Source organism: Crocuta crocuta, unplaced genomic scaffold (genome assembly GCF_008692635.1).
Source record: "Crocuta crocuta isolate KB4526 unplaced genomic scaffold, BGI_CrCroc_1.0 scaffold561, whole genome shotgun sequence".
Lineage (NCBI taxonomy): Eukaryota > Metazoa > Chordata > Mammalia > Carnivora > Hyaenidae > Crocuta > Crocuta crocuta.
The window spans coordinates 401,896-420,029 of record NW_027530529.1 but is presented as its reverse complement, the minus strand read 5'-3'; the positions used below and the strand labels follow the sequence as shown (position 1 = coordinate 420,029).

General features: G+C 39.7%; 1 protein-coding gene across 4 annotated transcripts in view; it reads left to right on the top strand.

The window, feature by feature from the left end:
• GDPD4 (glycerophosphodiester phosphodiesterase domain containing 4) overlaps positions 1-18,134 on the top strand; it is a 142,129-nt gene that overhangs the window by 28,724 nt on the left and 95,271 nt on the right. For all 4 annotated transcript variants that reach the window (XM_077767564.1, XM_077767565.1, XM_077767563.1 and 1 more), the window contains 6 exons: positions 4,605-4,664; positions 12,900-12,998; positions 13,070-13,163; positions 14,007-14,084; positions 14,865-15,010; positions 15,396-15,478. In XM_077767564.1, coding sequence (XP_077623690.1) covers positions 4,605-4,664; positions 12,900-12,998; positions 13,070-13,163; positions 14,007-14,084; positions 14,865-15,010; positions 15,396-15,478 — 560 coding nt within the window. The remainder of the gene's footprint in view (positions 1-4,604; positions 4,665-12,899; positions 12,999-13,069; positions 13,164-14,006; positions 14,085-14,864; positions 15,011-15,395; positions 15,479-18,134) is intronic.

Genomic DNA, 18,134 nt, shown 5'->3' with positions numbered 1-18,134 from the left:
GGAAAGGGAGAGAGGCAAACCATGAGAGACTCTTGAATGCTGACAAAAACTGAGGACTGGTGGATGTGGGGGGGAGGAGGGATGGGCATGGAGGAGGGCACTTGTGGGGATGAGCACTGAGTGTTATGTGGAAACTAATTTGACAATAAACTATTTGTAAAAAAAAAAAAAGTGTTATATATCTCTTCTTCTCAAAGTATTCCAAACAATAGAAATGGAAGGAAAACTTCAAAACTCATTCTACAAGGCCAGCATTACCTTGATTCCAAAACCAGACAAAGACTCTCCTAAATAGAATTTCAAGCCAATATCTCTGATGAAGGAAGATACACAAATTCTCAGTAAGACTCTAGCAAATTGAATTCAACAGTAAATTAAAAGAATTATTCACCACAATCAGGTGTGATTTTTTTCCTGGCTGTAGGGCTATTTCAGTATTCACAGATCAATCAACATGATACACCACTTTAATGAAGGATAAGAACCATATGATCCTGTCAATGCAGAAAAAGCATTTTACAAAATACAGCATCCATTCTTGATAAAAACCCTCAAGAAAGTAGGGATAGATGGAATGTACTTCCACATCATAAAGGCTATATACAAAAGACCCACACCTAATATCCTCAATGAGGAAAAACTGAGAGCCTTTCCCCTATGGTTAGGAACAAGACAAGAATGTCCATTCTTACCATTAACAATTAACACTGTATAGAAAGTCAGTCTCAGCAATCAGACAACAAAAAGAACAGCCAACAAATTGGCAAGGAAGAAGTCAAACTTTCACCATTTGCAGATGACAATGCTCTACGTAGAAAACCAGGAAGACACCACCAAAAAATTGCTAGAACCAAGACATGAATTCAGCAAAATCTCAGAATATAAAACCGACATGCAGAAATTTGTTGCATTTCTATACACCAATAACGAAGCAGCAGAAAAAGAAATCAAAGAATCAGTCTCCTTTACAACTGCATGAAAATCAATAAGATACCTAGGAATAAACTTAAAGAATTAAAAGATCTGTACTCTGAAATCTATAGAATACTTCTAAAAGAAATTTAAGAGGACACAAAGAAATGGAAAAGCATTCCATGCTCATGGACTGGAAGAACAAACATTGTTAAAATGTCTATACTATCCAAATTAGTACATTTAATGCATTCCCTACCAAAATACCACCAGCATTTTTCATAGAGCTAGAATAACAATCCTAAAATAGGTATGGAACCACAAAAGACCCTGAATAGCAAAGCAATCCTGAAAATGAAAAGCAAAACTGGAGGCACCATGATTCTGGATTTTAAGCTGTATTTTAAAGCTGTAGTCATCAAGACAATATGGCACAAAAACAGACACATAGATCAATGGAACAAAATAGAAAATTCAGAAATGGACCCACAGCTCTATGGTCAACTCATCTTCCACAAAGCAGGAAAGAATATCCAATGGAAAAAGACAATCTCCTCAGCAAATGGTGTTGGGAAAACTGGACAGTAACATGCAGAAGAATGAAATTGGACCACTTTCTTTCACCATACACAAAAATAAAGTCAAAATGGATGAGAAGCCTAAATGTGAGACAGGAAACCAACAGAATCCTAGAGGAGAGAACAAGCAGCAACCTCTTGACCTCAACCAGAGCAACTTCTTACTAGACATGTCAGGGCAAAGGAAACAAAAGTGAAAATGAACTTTTGGGACTTCATCAAGATAAAAAGCTTCTGCACAGTGAAGGAAACAATCAACAAAACTAAAAGGCAGCCTGTGGAATGGGAGAAGATATTTGCAAATGCCATATCTGATAAAGGGTTAGTATCTAAAACATATAAAGAATTTATCACATTCAACACCCAAAAAACAAATAATCCAGTTAAGAAATATGCAAAAGACATGAATAGACACTGTTCCAAAGAAGACATAACAAGATGTTGTTGTGTGACAGGCACATAACAAGATGCTCAACATCACTCACCATCAGGGAAATACAAAGCAAAAACCATGTTGAAATAATACTTCATATATTTCAGAGTTGCTAAAATTAACAACACTAGAAACAACAGGTATTGGCGAGAATGCAGAGAAAGGAGAACTCTTTTGCATTGTTGGTGGGAATGCAAAGTGGTGTAGCTACCCTGGAGAACAGTATGGAGGTTCCTCAAAAAGTGAAAAATAGTACTACCCTAAGATCCCTAAGATCCAATAATTGCACTACTAGGTATTTTCCTAAAGGATACAAAAACGCAGATTCGAATGGGTACATGCACGTTGATGTTTATAGCTGCATTATCAACAATAGCCAAACTGTGGAGAGAACCCAAATGTCCATTGACTGATGAGGGGGTGAAGAAGATGTAGTATATATATTTACAATGGAATATTATTCAGCCATCAAAAAGAATGAAATCTTGCAATTTACAATGTTGTGGATGTAGCTTGAATGTATTATGCTAAGTGAAATCAGTCTGAGAAAGACAAATGCCATATGATTTCACACATGGTGTAATTTAAGAAATAAAACCAATGAACATATGGGGTGTAGAGAAAAAGGGAGAGGGAAATAAACCTTAAGAGACTTTTATAGATAGAGAATAAACAGGGTTGATGGAAGGAGGTGGGTGGGGGATGGGCTAGATAGGTGATGGGCATTAAGGAGGGCACATGTTATGATGGGCACTGGGTTGTACATGTAAGTGATGAATCACTGAATTCTACCCTGAAACCAATATTTCTCTGTATTTTAACCAACTGGAATTAATTTTTTTTTGAAAAGAAAAACACAAAAATACCAAATGCTAGTCCTCTAGTCTAGGAGCTGAGTATATTTTAGCAAGTCTTTCGGCAATATTGACCCTGTCTCTGTTGCTGACATAGGAGCATAATGTGGCATGAGAAATTCAGGCCAGGCAAGAGAAAAGTCTGTAAAAGTGGAAAGCTTATGAGAGGAGAGTTTTCAGGTAATATGGGTTTTCCAATGTGTCCTTACATACATATGTTTCTCTGATTTCAAAATTCCTTAATTTTTTCAGTGTTTACTTATTGAGAGAGAGAGAGAGAGAGAGAGAGAGTGAGTGGAGGAGGGGCAGAGAAAGGGAGACACACACTTTGAAGCAGGGTCCAGGCTCCATGCCATCAGCACAGAGCCTGACGTGGGGCCCAAACCCACAGACTGCGGGTTGCAAGATCATGACCTGAGCCGAAGTCTGTAGCTCAACCGACTGACCCACTGAGGCATCCCAATTTCCTTTCTGGTACAGAAAAGCCCCACACCCCAAATCCATTGCCATTTGCATTTTTTTATCAAACTTTTTTTTTTTTTCAACGTTTTATTTATTTCTGAAAGAGACAGCCAGCATGAGTAGGGGAGGGGCAGAGAGAGAGAGGGAGACACAGAATCTGAAGCAGGCTCCAGGCTCTGAGCTGTCAGCACAGAGTCTGACACAGGGCTTGACCCCATGAGCTGTGAGATCATGACCTGAGCTGAAGTCGGCCACTTAACCAACTGAGCCACCCAGCCACCCCTATAACAGACTTTCTTTTCTGCCCTACGTCTTTTTGGATATAAGCCTGGATTTAAGCGGTAGCAACAAAAATGAACAAAGAGGAAAACCTGAGTTCTATTTCTGTCATTAGGTTACTTTGTAACCTTGGTCAAGTTATATAACCCTTTGAGCGTCAATATGTTTTCTTTCAAATGAGAATGATAACATTTAATAAAATGATATTTTATGGGACTGCATAAAGAGCAAATGAAATAAGACACATAAAATTATTTTGATAAAAAGTTTAAGAGCTTTATAAAGTCCAATGCTCATTAACATCCTAAGCATCTGAGAGTTCTGATTTTGTTTGCGTCTCCATACTGACTTGGTGACTGGCTAGATTTACAACCAAATCTAATTAAGATTTATTGAGTAAATACCAGGGTTAACAACAGTGGCTAACAGTTATAACAATGGCATTGATTCCTCAAGAAAAATTTTTTATATTTTTTAATGAAAAAAATTTTTTTGAGAGAGAAGAGCAAGGGAGCACATGCATGGGGGAGAGGTAGAGAGAAGGAGAGAGAGAATCCCAAGCAGGCTCTGTACTGTATGAGGGCTCAGTCACATGAACCATGAGATCGTGACCTGAGCCAAAACCAAGGTCTCAGATGCTTAATTGACTCAGGCACCCCGAGAAAGAGCTTTTAAATAACCATTGGAAGGGCTGGCCCTTGCCTTCTCTCCTCTCCCAAGTGGGTCTAAGTCATACCAGGAATACAGTTCATCATAGGGAAAATAAATTGGTAGGAACTCGGGAAGGATATCAGTATGGTGATTGCTATGAAATACCAGAGACAATAATAATTCTTGGGGTTGCTGGTGAAAGTTACGAATAGAAGGTGACATTTGAACTGCCTTTGAAGCATCAGTGGCATGGGGAGGGAGAGCTTTTCAGGCAGAGGAGCAGCTTGACAAAGTACTAGAGGCTGACAAGTGCAGGTAGAGCAAGAAGTGAATGTAGTGCTAGACTCTGAAGGGAATTGTGAGCTACAGAACAGCACTTTGGACAGCAACTTGATGATTTCAAAATAACCTCCTTTTTCTTTTTTGCTTTTCCAGGTCCTTGGATTTTTGTTGATTTGGGAAGGGTATGAACTATACCTGCACTGGTGTCATAAGGTAGGACGCTGAACCTTTGTAGGAGACCTTGGGCCGGGACTGAATGTGCCTCTTAGGCACTCACGGCGAAGTAGAGTCACCCTTTCTTTCATTGTTCCTGTTAGAACGGATCTATTTACAGTGTTGTAATTGAAATCATTAAATTTCTAACATGTAACTGATTTACTGAAGGAACTGAACTCAAACTTTATTTTGTCTCACCACTTCTTGTTAAACTCATTCTGTGACCCTGTTCTTCCCATCTCAACAACATCTTAGGCAAGCTCCAGTACTTTCTCAGTCCTTTAGAGAGTTTCAAGAACGTTCTTACTTCAGTCATTAAAAATTTCAGTTCATTGTAATAACCCAAACTTCAACATTATAAGACTTTTCCTCTCCTTTGGGCCTGACCCAGGCATGGAAGCCTGCAGTGATAGTGAGGGAGAGAGGAGATAGGAGACAGAACATGCTTGCACAAGGAGGGCAAGAGGGGCATCTGTAGTTGATGCTGGGCCAGGTCAATGCATAGTCGCTGACTATTCATCCCACAGGCTTTTCCTGTGTGTATTTCCAGAGAACTTGACAGCACTTCTCTTCGTGCAGAGATAGCCCCAGAAATTTCTCTTTTGAGGTCTTTTTGACCCTCCCTTAGTTTGGAGCCCTTTAAAATGACTCCCAAATGATGTCTCTCAGAGGATCATATCTGGTCCACAGAAAAGTAGCATCTTTACCCCAGCATCTGTGGACGTGCGGCTCATTTCCAACTAGCCTCCCTCAATGTGTTCTGCTGCAGGCTTGAGCAGCTTCAGCCACCGCATCTTGCTTTTTTATAGAGTCTTTTCAGGCATGGCTTGATACCATTCTTTACTTTTCCTTAAACCCAGGAACATACCAGACTCTGAGTGGTCCCCTTAAATTTCCTCTATCTCAAATGAGAAGTATGAACTGGAATCGTAAATTTAAGAGTTATTAGAAAAGATCAAAATTGAAGTTGTAGGATCTCATAGGGAAAATATGTAGATTGAGAAGTGAAAAATTAGGCCTTATTGAGATCACCAGCTGTTTTGGAGTTGGGATGCCATGATCAGTTAGTCACTGCCGAGAATCATGTGAAATCTAAAAGAGAAAACAAATGGGTGAATAGACAAAAAGCAAAGTCAGTCCAGTAAATGCAAAGAACAAACTGGTTTAAAAGGGAAGGAGGTGGGAGGTTGGGCAAAATGGGTGAAGGGGAGCGGGAGACACAGGCTTACAGTTATGGAATGAGTAAGTCACAGGAATAAAAGGTACAGCATGGGGAATGTAGTTAGTGTTACTCTAACAGTGTTGCATGGTGACAGATGGTAGTTACGCTTGTGGTGAGCACAGCATAACATAGAGAATTGTTGAATCACTATGTGGTACACCTGAAACCAATATTGTGTATCAACCACCCTCAATTTTTTAAAAAAGGAATCCTTGTGAGTTACACCATTCTGATTACCATTCTAGGCTTGTATTTTAGAAATCACGCTCACCTTGCCTCTGGCAGTTAGTGCTGCTACTTGACCGCTGCCAGAGCAGGATCTCATTATTGCCTTTGAAATCAGGAAGCCAGTTTCACTGGCAGTAACTTTCACCTTTATTCAGACATAGATGTTTAGCCACTACAGTGCTTTCCAAGGATACTGCTTTCCAAGGATCCTCATTAGGGTATTTTTCAGTGTGCTCTGAGACCTCGCATACAATATGATGGGGAATGGGTTACCTGAGCATAGGTGATAGCATTCCAGCAAACTTTTCTCAATAAATTTTTGGATTGTTTTTTCTATATTACACCAAGGAATGGTTGGCACGCCAATTTCATTAAGCATAGGCCACTAATGAGCCATGGTTTCAGATAACCAAACAGAACCACTTTGAGATGTGTAATACCTGGATTCTAGGGTATTCAATTCAGAATCTCTGGTAGGTACACTCATATCAATCAATTTAACCTGATCTAAAATTATCTTCTCTCCTTGTCTAGCACCCATAGGATTCATTCCCATACATATTCTACAGGGGTTTTGGTCAATTTAAATTAACAGAGCCTTTATTTCCTGAGGCATTCTGGGATCTAATTCCAGTTATGAGCCTCTAGGAGATGAGAAGTGATGAAAGTGGGGTATTAGAAGAGTTGGCATCCCCTTGGAAGGTAACTTCCTTTGTTGGGTCTTCAAACCATGAAAAATTAGGACTGTCAAACTTGGGAAGAGAGACTGCTTCTATTAGCAAGGGAAATTCTGTAGGGCTTGGAGTTTCAGTTTTAGTATACTCAGAGTAAGCCTAGAAGGAAGGGGTTAGCATTAAGCCTATGACCTATTCCTCTTCTACCTGGGGGTGCTTAGTGAGGAATGAATGACCTTGATCAAAACTTAATAGTAACCCAACCTCCTGATAAACACGCTAAGGATATTTGTTAGCCAAAAGGCATACAGGGTCCTTGTCAATGAAAATTTCTAGCAGGATATAACCTGCTAGATAAAAATCAGGGTTGCTTATTGTGAATAATTCTGGAATTTATAGATATATGTAAGGTGGGAGACATGGCTGGCTGGATATAATTATTAGTGGGATATAAGATAAGGATGCCTCGTAACCAAAAAGGCTTCTTCTTTGAAGCAATGTTTTCACATAACTACTCAAAACATACCTTACACTCAGAGAAAATGAAAACACTAATTTCAAAAGATATATGCACCTCTGTGTTTGTTGCAGCATTATTTACAGTAGCTAAGATATGGAAGCAGCCTGAATGTCGATAGATGAATGGGTAAAGAAGATGTGGTATACATACATAATGGAATATTATACAGCCATAAAAAATGATATCTTGCCATTTGCAACAACATAGATGGACCTAGAGGGTATTATACTAAGTGAAATAGACAGAGAAAGGTAAATGCCACATGATTTCGCTTGTATGTGGATTCAAAAAAACAAAACAGATGAACAAACAAAAAGCAGAAACAGATCCATGAATACAGAGAACAAACTGGTGGTTGCCAGAGGGGAGGGAGCAGGGGATAAGCTAAAAGGGGAAATGACGGGGGAAGTGGGAGCTCTAGCTTCCTGTTATGGAGTGAATAAGTCACAGAGATGAAAGGTTGTACAGAATAGGGAATATAATCAACGGTACTGTAATAGTGTTGTGTGGTGTAGATGGCGGCTCTCCTTGTGGTGAGCATATCGATATATTTATAGAGAGACTTATTCAGTCATTATGTTGTATACCCCAAACTGATGTAACATCATGTGTCAACTGTATTTCAATGAAAAAAACACACCCCACATTTTAAGTCCCAAAATCAGAATGCATCCTAAGACCTTTTTAAGAGTAGCTGCATTTGACAGGATCACATTTCTCCAAGGGAATATGTTTTATATGTACCTTATAATTGCCTGCATCCTTGGAATCATTAGTAAGTTCGTTGTTGGATAGATCATAGAATCCTATGAGATTCACGTGAGTCTGATTTGACAAATAACCTTTGTGTTGGGATGCTTCTGTTTTGTCAATAGGTTATTTAAGGTTTTTGCATCTATGTGCAGAGGAGAGATTGGCATGTTCAGGCATACCTTATTTCACTATGATTTACTTTATTGCAGTTTGCAGATACTGTTTTTTATAAATTGAAGGTTTGTGGCAACCCCGTGTCCAGCAAGTCACTGGCACCATTTTTCCAACAACATTTACTCACTTTGTGTCCTGTATCACATTTTGGTAATTCTTACAATATTTCATACTTTTCCTTTATTATTATATTTGTTGTGACGATCTGTGATCAGTGATCTTTGTGTTACTATTGTAAATGTTTTGGGTCACCATGAACCACACCCTTATATACGATGGTGAACTTAATTGATAAATGTGTGTATTCTGACTGCTCCACCTACTGGCCATACCTTGGTCTCTCTCTCTTTCCTCAAGACTCCCTATTCCCGAGACATGACAATATTGAAATTAGGCCAATTAATAGCCCTATAATGGCCTCTAAAGGTGATCCAGTAAAAAGAATAGTCCCATCTCTCATGTTAAATCAAAAGGTAGAAATGATTAAGCTCAGTGAGGAAGACATGTCAAAAGCTGAGATAAGCCGAAAGCTAGACCTCTTGCACCAGCCATGCTATGAATCCAAAGACAAAGTCCTTGAAGGAAATCAAAAGTGCTGTTCTGATAAACACAAGAATTATAAGGAAGCAAAACAGCCTTATTGCTGATATGAAGAAAGTTTTAATGGTCTGATGGAAAATCAAACCAGCTACAGCATTTCCGTAAGCCAAAGCCTAATCCGGAGGAAGGCCTTAACTCTCTTCAATTCTTTGAAGGTGAAGAGAGGTGAGGAAGTTGCAGAAGAGAAGTCTGAAGCAAACAGAAGTTGGTTCATGAGGTTTAGGGAAGGAAGCTGTCTCTGTAACGTAAAAGTGCAAAGTGAAGCAGCAAGTTTTGATGTAGAAGGTGCAGCAAGTTACCCAAAAGACATAGCTAAGATAATTCATGAAGATTTGTGTTGGGTTGGTTCTGTTTTGTTAATAGGTTATTTAACAACAGATTTTCAATATAGACAGAACAGCCTTGTATTAGAAGATGCCTAAGTGTCCATCAACTGACGAATGGATCAAGACGATGTGGTTTATCTATATGATGGAATACTACATGGCAATGAGAAAGAATGAAATCTGGCCATGTGTAGCAACATGGATGGAACTTGAGGGTGTTATGCTGAGCGAAATAAGTCAGGCAGAGAAGGACAGATACATTATGTTTGCAGATATAGGAGGATCAGGAGGAACTTAACGAAGGACCATGGGGGAGAGGAAGGGGAAAAATAGTGGGGGAGAGGGAGGGAGGCAAACCATGAGAGACTTTTGAATGCCGAGAACAAACTGAGGGCAGATGGGGTGGGGAGAGGGGGAGGGGAGTGATGGACATGGAGGAGGGCACTTGTGGGGATGAGCCCTGGGTGTTATATGGAAACCAACTTGACAATAAACTATTTAAAATTTAAAAAAAGAAGAAGAAGATGCCATCTAGGACTTCTAGCTGGAGAGGAGAAGTCAGTGTCTGGCTTCAAAACTTGAAAGGACAGGCTTACTCTCTTTAAGGGCTAATGTCGCTGGTGGCTTTAAGTTAAAGTCAGTGTCATTTACTGTTCTAGAAAACCTAGGCTCCTGAGGAATTATGCTAAATCTACTCTGCCATTGCTCTATAAATGGAACAACAAAGCCTAAATGGCAGCACATCTGTTTACAACATGGCTTACTGCATATTTTAAGCCCACTGTTGAGACCAACTGCTCAGAAAAATTTTTCTTTCAAAATATTACTGCTCATTGACAACACCTGGTAACCCAAAAGATCTGCTAGAGATGTACAATGAAACGAGTGTTGTTTTTGTGCCTGCTAATCCAATCTACAGCCCATGGATCAAGGAGTCATATTGACTATCAAGCCTTATTATTATTTAAGAAATACATTTCATAAGGGCTATAGCTACTGCAGATAGTGATTCCTCTTATGGATCTGGGCAAAGTAAATTGAAAACCTTCTGGAAGGATTCAACATTCAGGATGTCCTGAAGAACATTTGTGATTCATGGGAAGAAGTCAAAATATCAACATGAATAGGAGTTTGGAAGAAGTGGATGCCAGAGCTCATGGATTACTTTAATGGGTTCAAGACTTGAGTGGAGGGAGTAACTGCAGACATGGTAGGAATAGCAAGAGAACCAGAATTAGAAGTGGAGCTTGAGGATGTGACTGAATTGCTATAATCTCATGATAAAACTTGAATGGGTGAGGAGTTACTTTTTTTTTTTTTTTTTTTTTTAAAGAGAGAGCATGTGTGTGAGCGTGGAAGGGGCAGAGGCAGAAAGAATATCCCAAGCAGGCTCCACGCCCAGTGCAGAGCCCACTGTGGGGTCAGTCTCACAACCCTGGGATCATGACCTGATCCAGAATCAAGAGTCAGACACTTAACTGACTGAAACCCAGGAGCCCCAAGGAGTTACTTCTTATGGATGAGCAAAGAATGTGATTTCTCGAGATGGAATTTACTCCTAATGAAGATGCTGTGAAGATTGTTGAAATGACACAAAGGATTTAGAATATTATATACACTTAGTTGGTAAAGCAATGGCAGGGTTTGAGGGGATGCACTTCAGTTTTGAAAGAAGTTTTACTGTGGGTGAAATGCTGTCAAATAGCATCACTTGCTCAGAAAATCATGAAAGGAAGAGTCAGTGGATGGAGCAAACTTCATTCTTGTCTTATTTTAAGAAATTGCTCAGGCCACCCTTGCCTTCAGCAGCCACCACCCTGAGTTGGCAGCCATCAACACTGAGGCAAGACCTTCCATCAGCAAAAATGTTATGAAAGCTCAGAAGATGGTTAACATTTTTAGCAATAAAGTAATTTTGAATTAAGGTATATACATTGTTTTTTTTATTTTTACAAATAGTTTGTTGTCAGGTTGTTTCCATATAACACCCAGTGCTCATCCCAAGTGCCCTCCTCCATTCCCATCTCCCCCTCCCCCCCCCACATCCATCAGTCCTCAGTTCTCAGCATTCAAGAGTCTCTCATGGTTTGCCTCTCTCCCTTTCCCCTACCATTTCCCCCTTTCTTCTCCCCCATGGTCCTCCGTTAAGTTCCTCCTAATCCTCCTATACGTGCAAACATATGATATTTGTCCTTCTCTGCCTGACTTATTTCGCTCAGCATAACACCCTCAAGGTCCATCCATGTTGCTACACATGGCCAGATTTCATTCTTTCTCATTGCCATGGAGTATTCCATCGTATAGATAAACCACATCGTCTTGATCCATTCGTCCGTTGATGGACACTTAGGCTCTTTCCATGTTTTAGCTATTGTTGAGAGTGCTGCTATGAACATTGGGGTACATGTGCTCCTATGCATCAGCATTTCTGTATCCCTTGGGTGAATTCCTAGCAGTGCTATTGTTGGGTCATAGGGGAGTTCTATTGTTAGTTTCCTGAGCATTCTTCTCAAAACTAGAACAAACTATCCAAAAATTTGTATGGAACCACAAAAGACCCTGAATAGCCAAAGTAATACTGAAAAATAAAACCAAAACGGGAGGTATCACCATCCCAGGCTTTAGCCTCTACTACAAAGCTGTCATCATCAAGACAGTATCGTACTGGCACAAAAATAGACACATAGAACAATGGAATAGAATTGAAAACTCAGAGCTGGACCCAAAGGTATACAGCCAACTAATCTTTGACAAAGCAGGAAAGAATATCCAATGGAAAAAAGACAGCCTTTTTAACAGATATACATTGTTTTTTAAAGACATAATGCTATTTCACACTTAATAGACTACAGTATAGTGTAAGCATAATTTTTCTATGCTCTAGGAAAGCAAAAAATTGATCTGACTTGCTTTAGTGTAATACTTGCTTTATTGTGGGGGTCTGGAATATGTCTGAGTTATGTCTTTACTTTTTCTTTTTTGTAATGTCCTTGACTTTGGGTGTGAATGTTTTGTTGGCTATAGAACACAAGTTAGAATGTGTTCCCTCTTTTTCTATTCTCTGGGAGAGTTTGTTAAAGATTGGAAATATTTGTTCCTTAAATGTTTGGTACATTAACCATTTAAGCCAACAAAGCCTGGAGATACGTTATGAGAAGGTTTAATTATGGATTCAATTACCTTAATAGGTAATGGAAAGGAGGTAACCAAATATTTAGAGGGCAGCACAGATGTTAAAAAACATTTGTTTTTAAAGGGCAAAAACTTAAAGTTATGTTGGATATAATCATGAACAGGCATTGTCCTTGATATCATGAGTGTTATAGTTCTTTGGGGAAAACATATACTGAAAAGACAATTACAAAATATTATTTGCTTGTGATTGTATAGAGTCATATATAAACAAGTAGTGAACATTTGTAATGGCCATTGCTGAAGTTGAGTGAGAGATGCCAAGCAATGTTAAGGGCTCAGCTGAGGCTGCAGATGATAAATTAGTAAAGACATTAAACCACATAGCTCAGTAATTCTTTTCCAGCCATGCTGTCCAGGAAAGACTTGTGTACAAAGAAGCTAAGTGATTGGATCCAGTCCATATTGGGGATTTGCAAGACAGATTAGAAGGATAAAGGAATAAGGTCCCTGACATTATTGGGACATACATACAATCCCCAAGGAGAGTTCTGAATTCAGTCGTAATGCCTGGAAGTCAGGAGATTCTCTTTGTTTCCCCAGATCCTGATTCTGCTAGTGATTCTGCTATGCTCATTTTTTTTGTGGATTTTATGCAAGCTCTGGCGAGACAGGTGGCTGACAGCGGGCCTGTCACTGCAGGTAAGCATCATCCTATAGGTTTTGCACTGTCTGTCTAGATGTGTTCAGCCTAACTTTTGGCTTTCTCCCAGATCTTTGCTCCCTATATGCACCTGAGTGGCATAACTGTGATGGTTATCCTTTCCTGGCCTGTGGCCTTCTACTTGATCCATTTGGAAGAAGAAGGTATGTCATGTGGGTGGAACCCTGCCTGATTCTTTCATCTCTGATGTTAGCTTGTATTCTCCACTCAGCAAAATGCAAGCTTGGTAGATAGCTACCACTGTACCTCTTGGAAATTCATTTAACTTGTTACTTGGACATGCTCTTTATGATTGGGTTCATAACCATATGTGGCCTGTCATAGCATTTCCCTAATCCAAAAGTCTCCTTCTGAAGAGGGATTCTTCTTCTAGAAAAATAAGAATTTTGTCTGTGTCATTACATATTGTCTGGGAATGGTTTGAGGGTGGGGTGAGAATAGAGGTACATCTTAATTTGACCAGTGATGGTGCAAGTCACAGTTCTTTTGTTTGTATCAAGTATTCCTAGTTCAACTAATGAACTTATGATAGGTCCAGATACCCTTGGTTCCATCCTAGTGATTCAAGGCAGTCTCCTCTGAGACACTGTCACACCTGGCACCTTACAGCAGAAGCAGAAATGTCTGCCTCTGCCACTGATTTCTTCGCCATTCTTTTCTTTGCCGTAATATCATGGAAACAAAAGAGAATCAGAGCCTTATACTAAATTGTTTTGAGAATGAAGTTATCTTTCAGCACCTTTGCTAAAAGAAATTAGGTTCTTCTTTTCTCTATATCTCTCTTTTTACTATTGGTTAAACAAGAGTGTTTACTTCCTGACTGCGGAAGGATGCAGGCAAAAGAAAGACTGGCTTGATGCCTTTGCCATTGTGTCCTTGTACAGGTGTGTATGAGTAAGTAGAGGGTGAATTTTAGGAAATGTTTCTGGGACAAGATCTTAAAGGGGATAATAATGAACTCTTCTTTTTCATTTCCTAAATTTTAGTTAGAATGAGAAGATTCAAGATGGCATATTATGACAGAGAAAGAGCCAAGGAATATAATATACTCACAAAGTTGAGAGGTTAGAGCTGGAAATCTAGATTTGCATGTGACTGGAGCATAAGTGGTAACTTAAAAATGTGCAAATGGGTAAAATTCTCAGAGGTCTAAAATAGTAAGTGTTGGGGAAATGACCAGTGATAATAGGTATTGTGGACAGCCTGTGGCGGAGGGGGCGGGGGAGAGAGTAACAAGAACAAATACCTAATACTTACTGATTACCTGTTATGGCTCATCACTGTCCTATCAGTTCTGTGAGGTAGGTTTTTAGCAAGATAGCCCCATTTTTCAGAATGAAGAAAATGATGACCTAGAGAGGTTAAGCAACATGTCCTTAGTGACACAGTTATAAAGTGATAGAGTCTGGCTTTGAACTCAGATTCAGCTAATTCCTCTTCCACTAATATTGCTCAGCCTTAAATATGGGCACTTTAGGCCTATCTTTACAAGCTTCAGGGCTTTCTCAGAATGAGCCAAACTACTCTTCCACCTGAGAAAGTATTCTTAACATTCATAACATTTTCTCTTCATCCTACCCCCTGCACAGCTCATTTTTTTGTAAATGTACGGCTCCAGTATTTTTTTTCTTAATAATGATGCTTATATTTGGATAGCCCTGTACTTCTAAATCACTGAAAATAAGTAAGGATGTCACATAAATAGAGAGTAAATCAGCCAGTTCACAGAGTCTATGAAACCAATAGACTAGGTATTTACTGACTGCTGCTGGGATAGTCAGTTGCTGGAGATAGTGCTCCATTCATCTTCCGCTTTCTTCTCACTTCCTTCTCCAATTTTTCAGCTCTCCAGGTGGCTATTGGATTGCCTTTTTTCCTTATCCTTTTATGTCTCTATTTTGTGCCATGGGGAATTCACTCTCCCTGCATTCAGGAGAAAGATAAATTGGGACCCAAGCCAGACTTCTTTGGACATAGAGGTGCACCCATGGTAGGTCTGAGCATGATGAGTAGAGGTTTGCATGGGGTGTGTAAATGAGAGAATGGGACCTCAGAACCATAGGAATCCCTGCAGAGGTAAAGGGGCTGGCTTGAAATGACAAGAATAAAGAGTTAATTGTAGAGGTTGGACTTGAACCCAAGTCACCTAACTTTTAGTTTTGCTCTGCTGTGCCCAGTGACATTGCCTCACATGAGCAGAGTCCCAGAATCAGATTGAGTAGAGGAGTATATAAGGTAGCCTCTTGAAAAAATTGCCGAGGGATTCAGACTCAGCTTCCTAAAGTGCTTTCATTACTGCACTCCCTCCCAGCCATAAAGAAATGTTGGGAAGAGAGACTCTGAGGTATAGGGACTGATGTTTTTTTCTTTCACAGTTGGGGCCTGAGAATACCATGATGTCCTTTGAGAAAGCTGTTGAACAAGGAGCCTGTGGGCTGGAGAGTGATATACAATTAAGGTAGGAAAGCAGGGGCTGGGGTGGGGAGGAGATAAAGCCAATGCCATGGAAGACAAACGGCGTGGCCCAAGTTGTAGACAGGCCAGGCTCTGGGAAGTTTGTCCGGTGTTCATTGGCACACACAAACCACTTCTTCCTTATGAACCATACATCTGTACCCCTACATTCTCAACATAGTCTCAGAAATCATATACTTGCTATATAGCCTCTGTACATAATTCAGATTTGTCCTCATTGCAAACCATTCCAACAGCTTAAAAACCTCATACACTGTCTTAGCAATCTACTCAACATTCCCTGGGCACCTACCATATTCTAGGCCTTCTTCTGAGTGCTAGAAAGAGGCAAATAAGATGTAGCCCTGCCTAAGAGGTGTTGCCATCCATTGAAGGAGACATGGCATGTTTATAACAGCCAGGGTATAAAACAGTTTGTGGTGAGTTCCTTCCCGAGATGAATAAGTCAAATGCAGGGGAACCTCAGTGGAGGATAAGGCCACCACCTATTGTGTGAAAAAGATCTGTGTCCTCAGAATTGTGTTTGTGTTGTCTTGAGGGGAAAATATTATTTTACCAATCAGAGAAAGAAGGTATTCCAGGCAGAAGAAACAGTTTACTCCAAGGCATCTAAATGAGAAATACAAGTTTGTAGATTAACAAGCTAACCTGTATACGTTCTAAAAGTGCTATGCTCTGGGGACAGGAGAGGGCTATATGAGGAAGAGGTATGGCTGTAAGGCTCACTAAGACTGGATCATGGAGATCCCAAAATGTGTAATAGGTAGCTATGGTAGATTTTAGAGGACAGATCACTTTATTGTTTCAGAAAAGCTCACCTGGCAGTGTATGAGGGAGAATTGTCAGGGAGAAAGGTAATAGACTATAGCAGTGTCCAAGAGAAAACAAGAGAAGACTTGGATTAGAGTAGGGGTGAGGACACAAAGACCTGCTTTGCTGGAGAACCTATGTACCTGGGCAACTGGAAATAGAGAGGCTTCATCTGTAGCATAGGTATATTAGACAATGTGGCATGTACAAATTCCCCTTACAGCCTTTCTGTGGGGCAAACAGAAGAGAAGTTACCATTCTATTTCACAGATGAGGGAATGTGGTTTGAACTTAGATTCAAATAAGGGAAATGTGTTATTAAGGTCGTTGAGGCTAGGATGTCAATGATAAAGCCAGAATTAAAACTAGATTTCCTGACTGCTGACTGGCATCTTGATGTTACCCAACAATGACAACTGTTTCATGCAGAATGTTTGACTCAGAATTAAAAAGAGAGATATTCTATCAGAGCTCCTGGATCCATTTTTTGAAGTGCCTGGTGGCCATGGCATAATGTGGTAAAGGTGCTGAGCCAATGAGCTCTTGGCATACTGTCTTTCTCTCTTCTATTATTTCTGTGACTTCAACGTTGATGTAGATGATCCTTCCAACCCCTCAGTGTCTTGGCTTGTTGTTCCTGCACCATCCACATTTATGGTCATATCCTAAGCTTTATCATAACCAAACATTACATGTTAGTCAGAGTCCAGTCAGGACACAAATACCACAGCAGTAACTTGAACAGGAAAAATGTGATAACAAGAATTACTAAGTAGTAAAATGTGGCTAACTACCAAAAGAGGTGAAAGAGCACCCAAAGGAGTATAGCTACTGGAACTTCTGTTCCAGATGAGATGGAGTAAGCAGATTCTATCCTGTTTTTCTAAGAATTATAAAAAACAAAAACACAAAACTGGATGAAATTCACCTACTTAAAGGTGTACATCCTGCCAACTACTTTCCAGAGCAAGAGACATAGCTGACTTTCCTAACACACAGAAACAGACATAAAGAGCAAGGCAAAATGAGGAGACAGAGGAATGTGTCACAAATGAACAGGATAAAACCACAGGAAGAGACCTAAGTGAAACAGATATAAGTAACATGCCTAAAAGAGAATTTAAAGTAATGATCATAAAGATACTCACTGGACTTCGAAGAGAGTGAAGGCCATCAGTGAGACCCTTAAAATAGAGATAGAAAACATACAGAACCATTCAGAGATGAAGAACACAATAAATAAAAAGACACTTAATGGAATAAATAGGCTGAAAGAAGTGGAGGAGTGGCTTAATACTCTAGAAGACAAACGCAGAGTAATAGAAATTAGTAATCAGGCTGAACAAATGAGAAACAAGAATTATGAAGATGAGAATAGACTTAGGGAACTCAGTGACTCCATCAAGCATAATAACATTCACATTATAGGTTTCCTAGAAGGAGAAGAAAGAGAAGAGGAGGGGCAGAAAGTTTCTTTGAAGAAATAAGAGCTGAAAACTTCCCTAATCTGGGGAAGGAAGCAGCTATCCAAATCCAGGAGGCTTGGAGATACCCCAACAAAATCAACCAAAGTAAGCCCACACCAAGACACACAGTAATCAAAGTGGTAGAAAGTAATGATAAAGAAAAAATCTTAAAAGCAGTAAGAAAAAAGACAGTTACATACAAAAGAAACCCTACAAGGCTATCAGATTTTTCAGCAGAAACTTTGCAAGCCAGAAGAGAATGGAATCATACATTCAAAGCCAAAAATACTACAGCCAAAAATACTCTCTGCAGCACGGCTATCGTTCAGAATAGAAGGATAGTTTCTCAGACAAACAAAAACT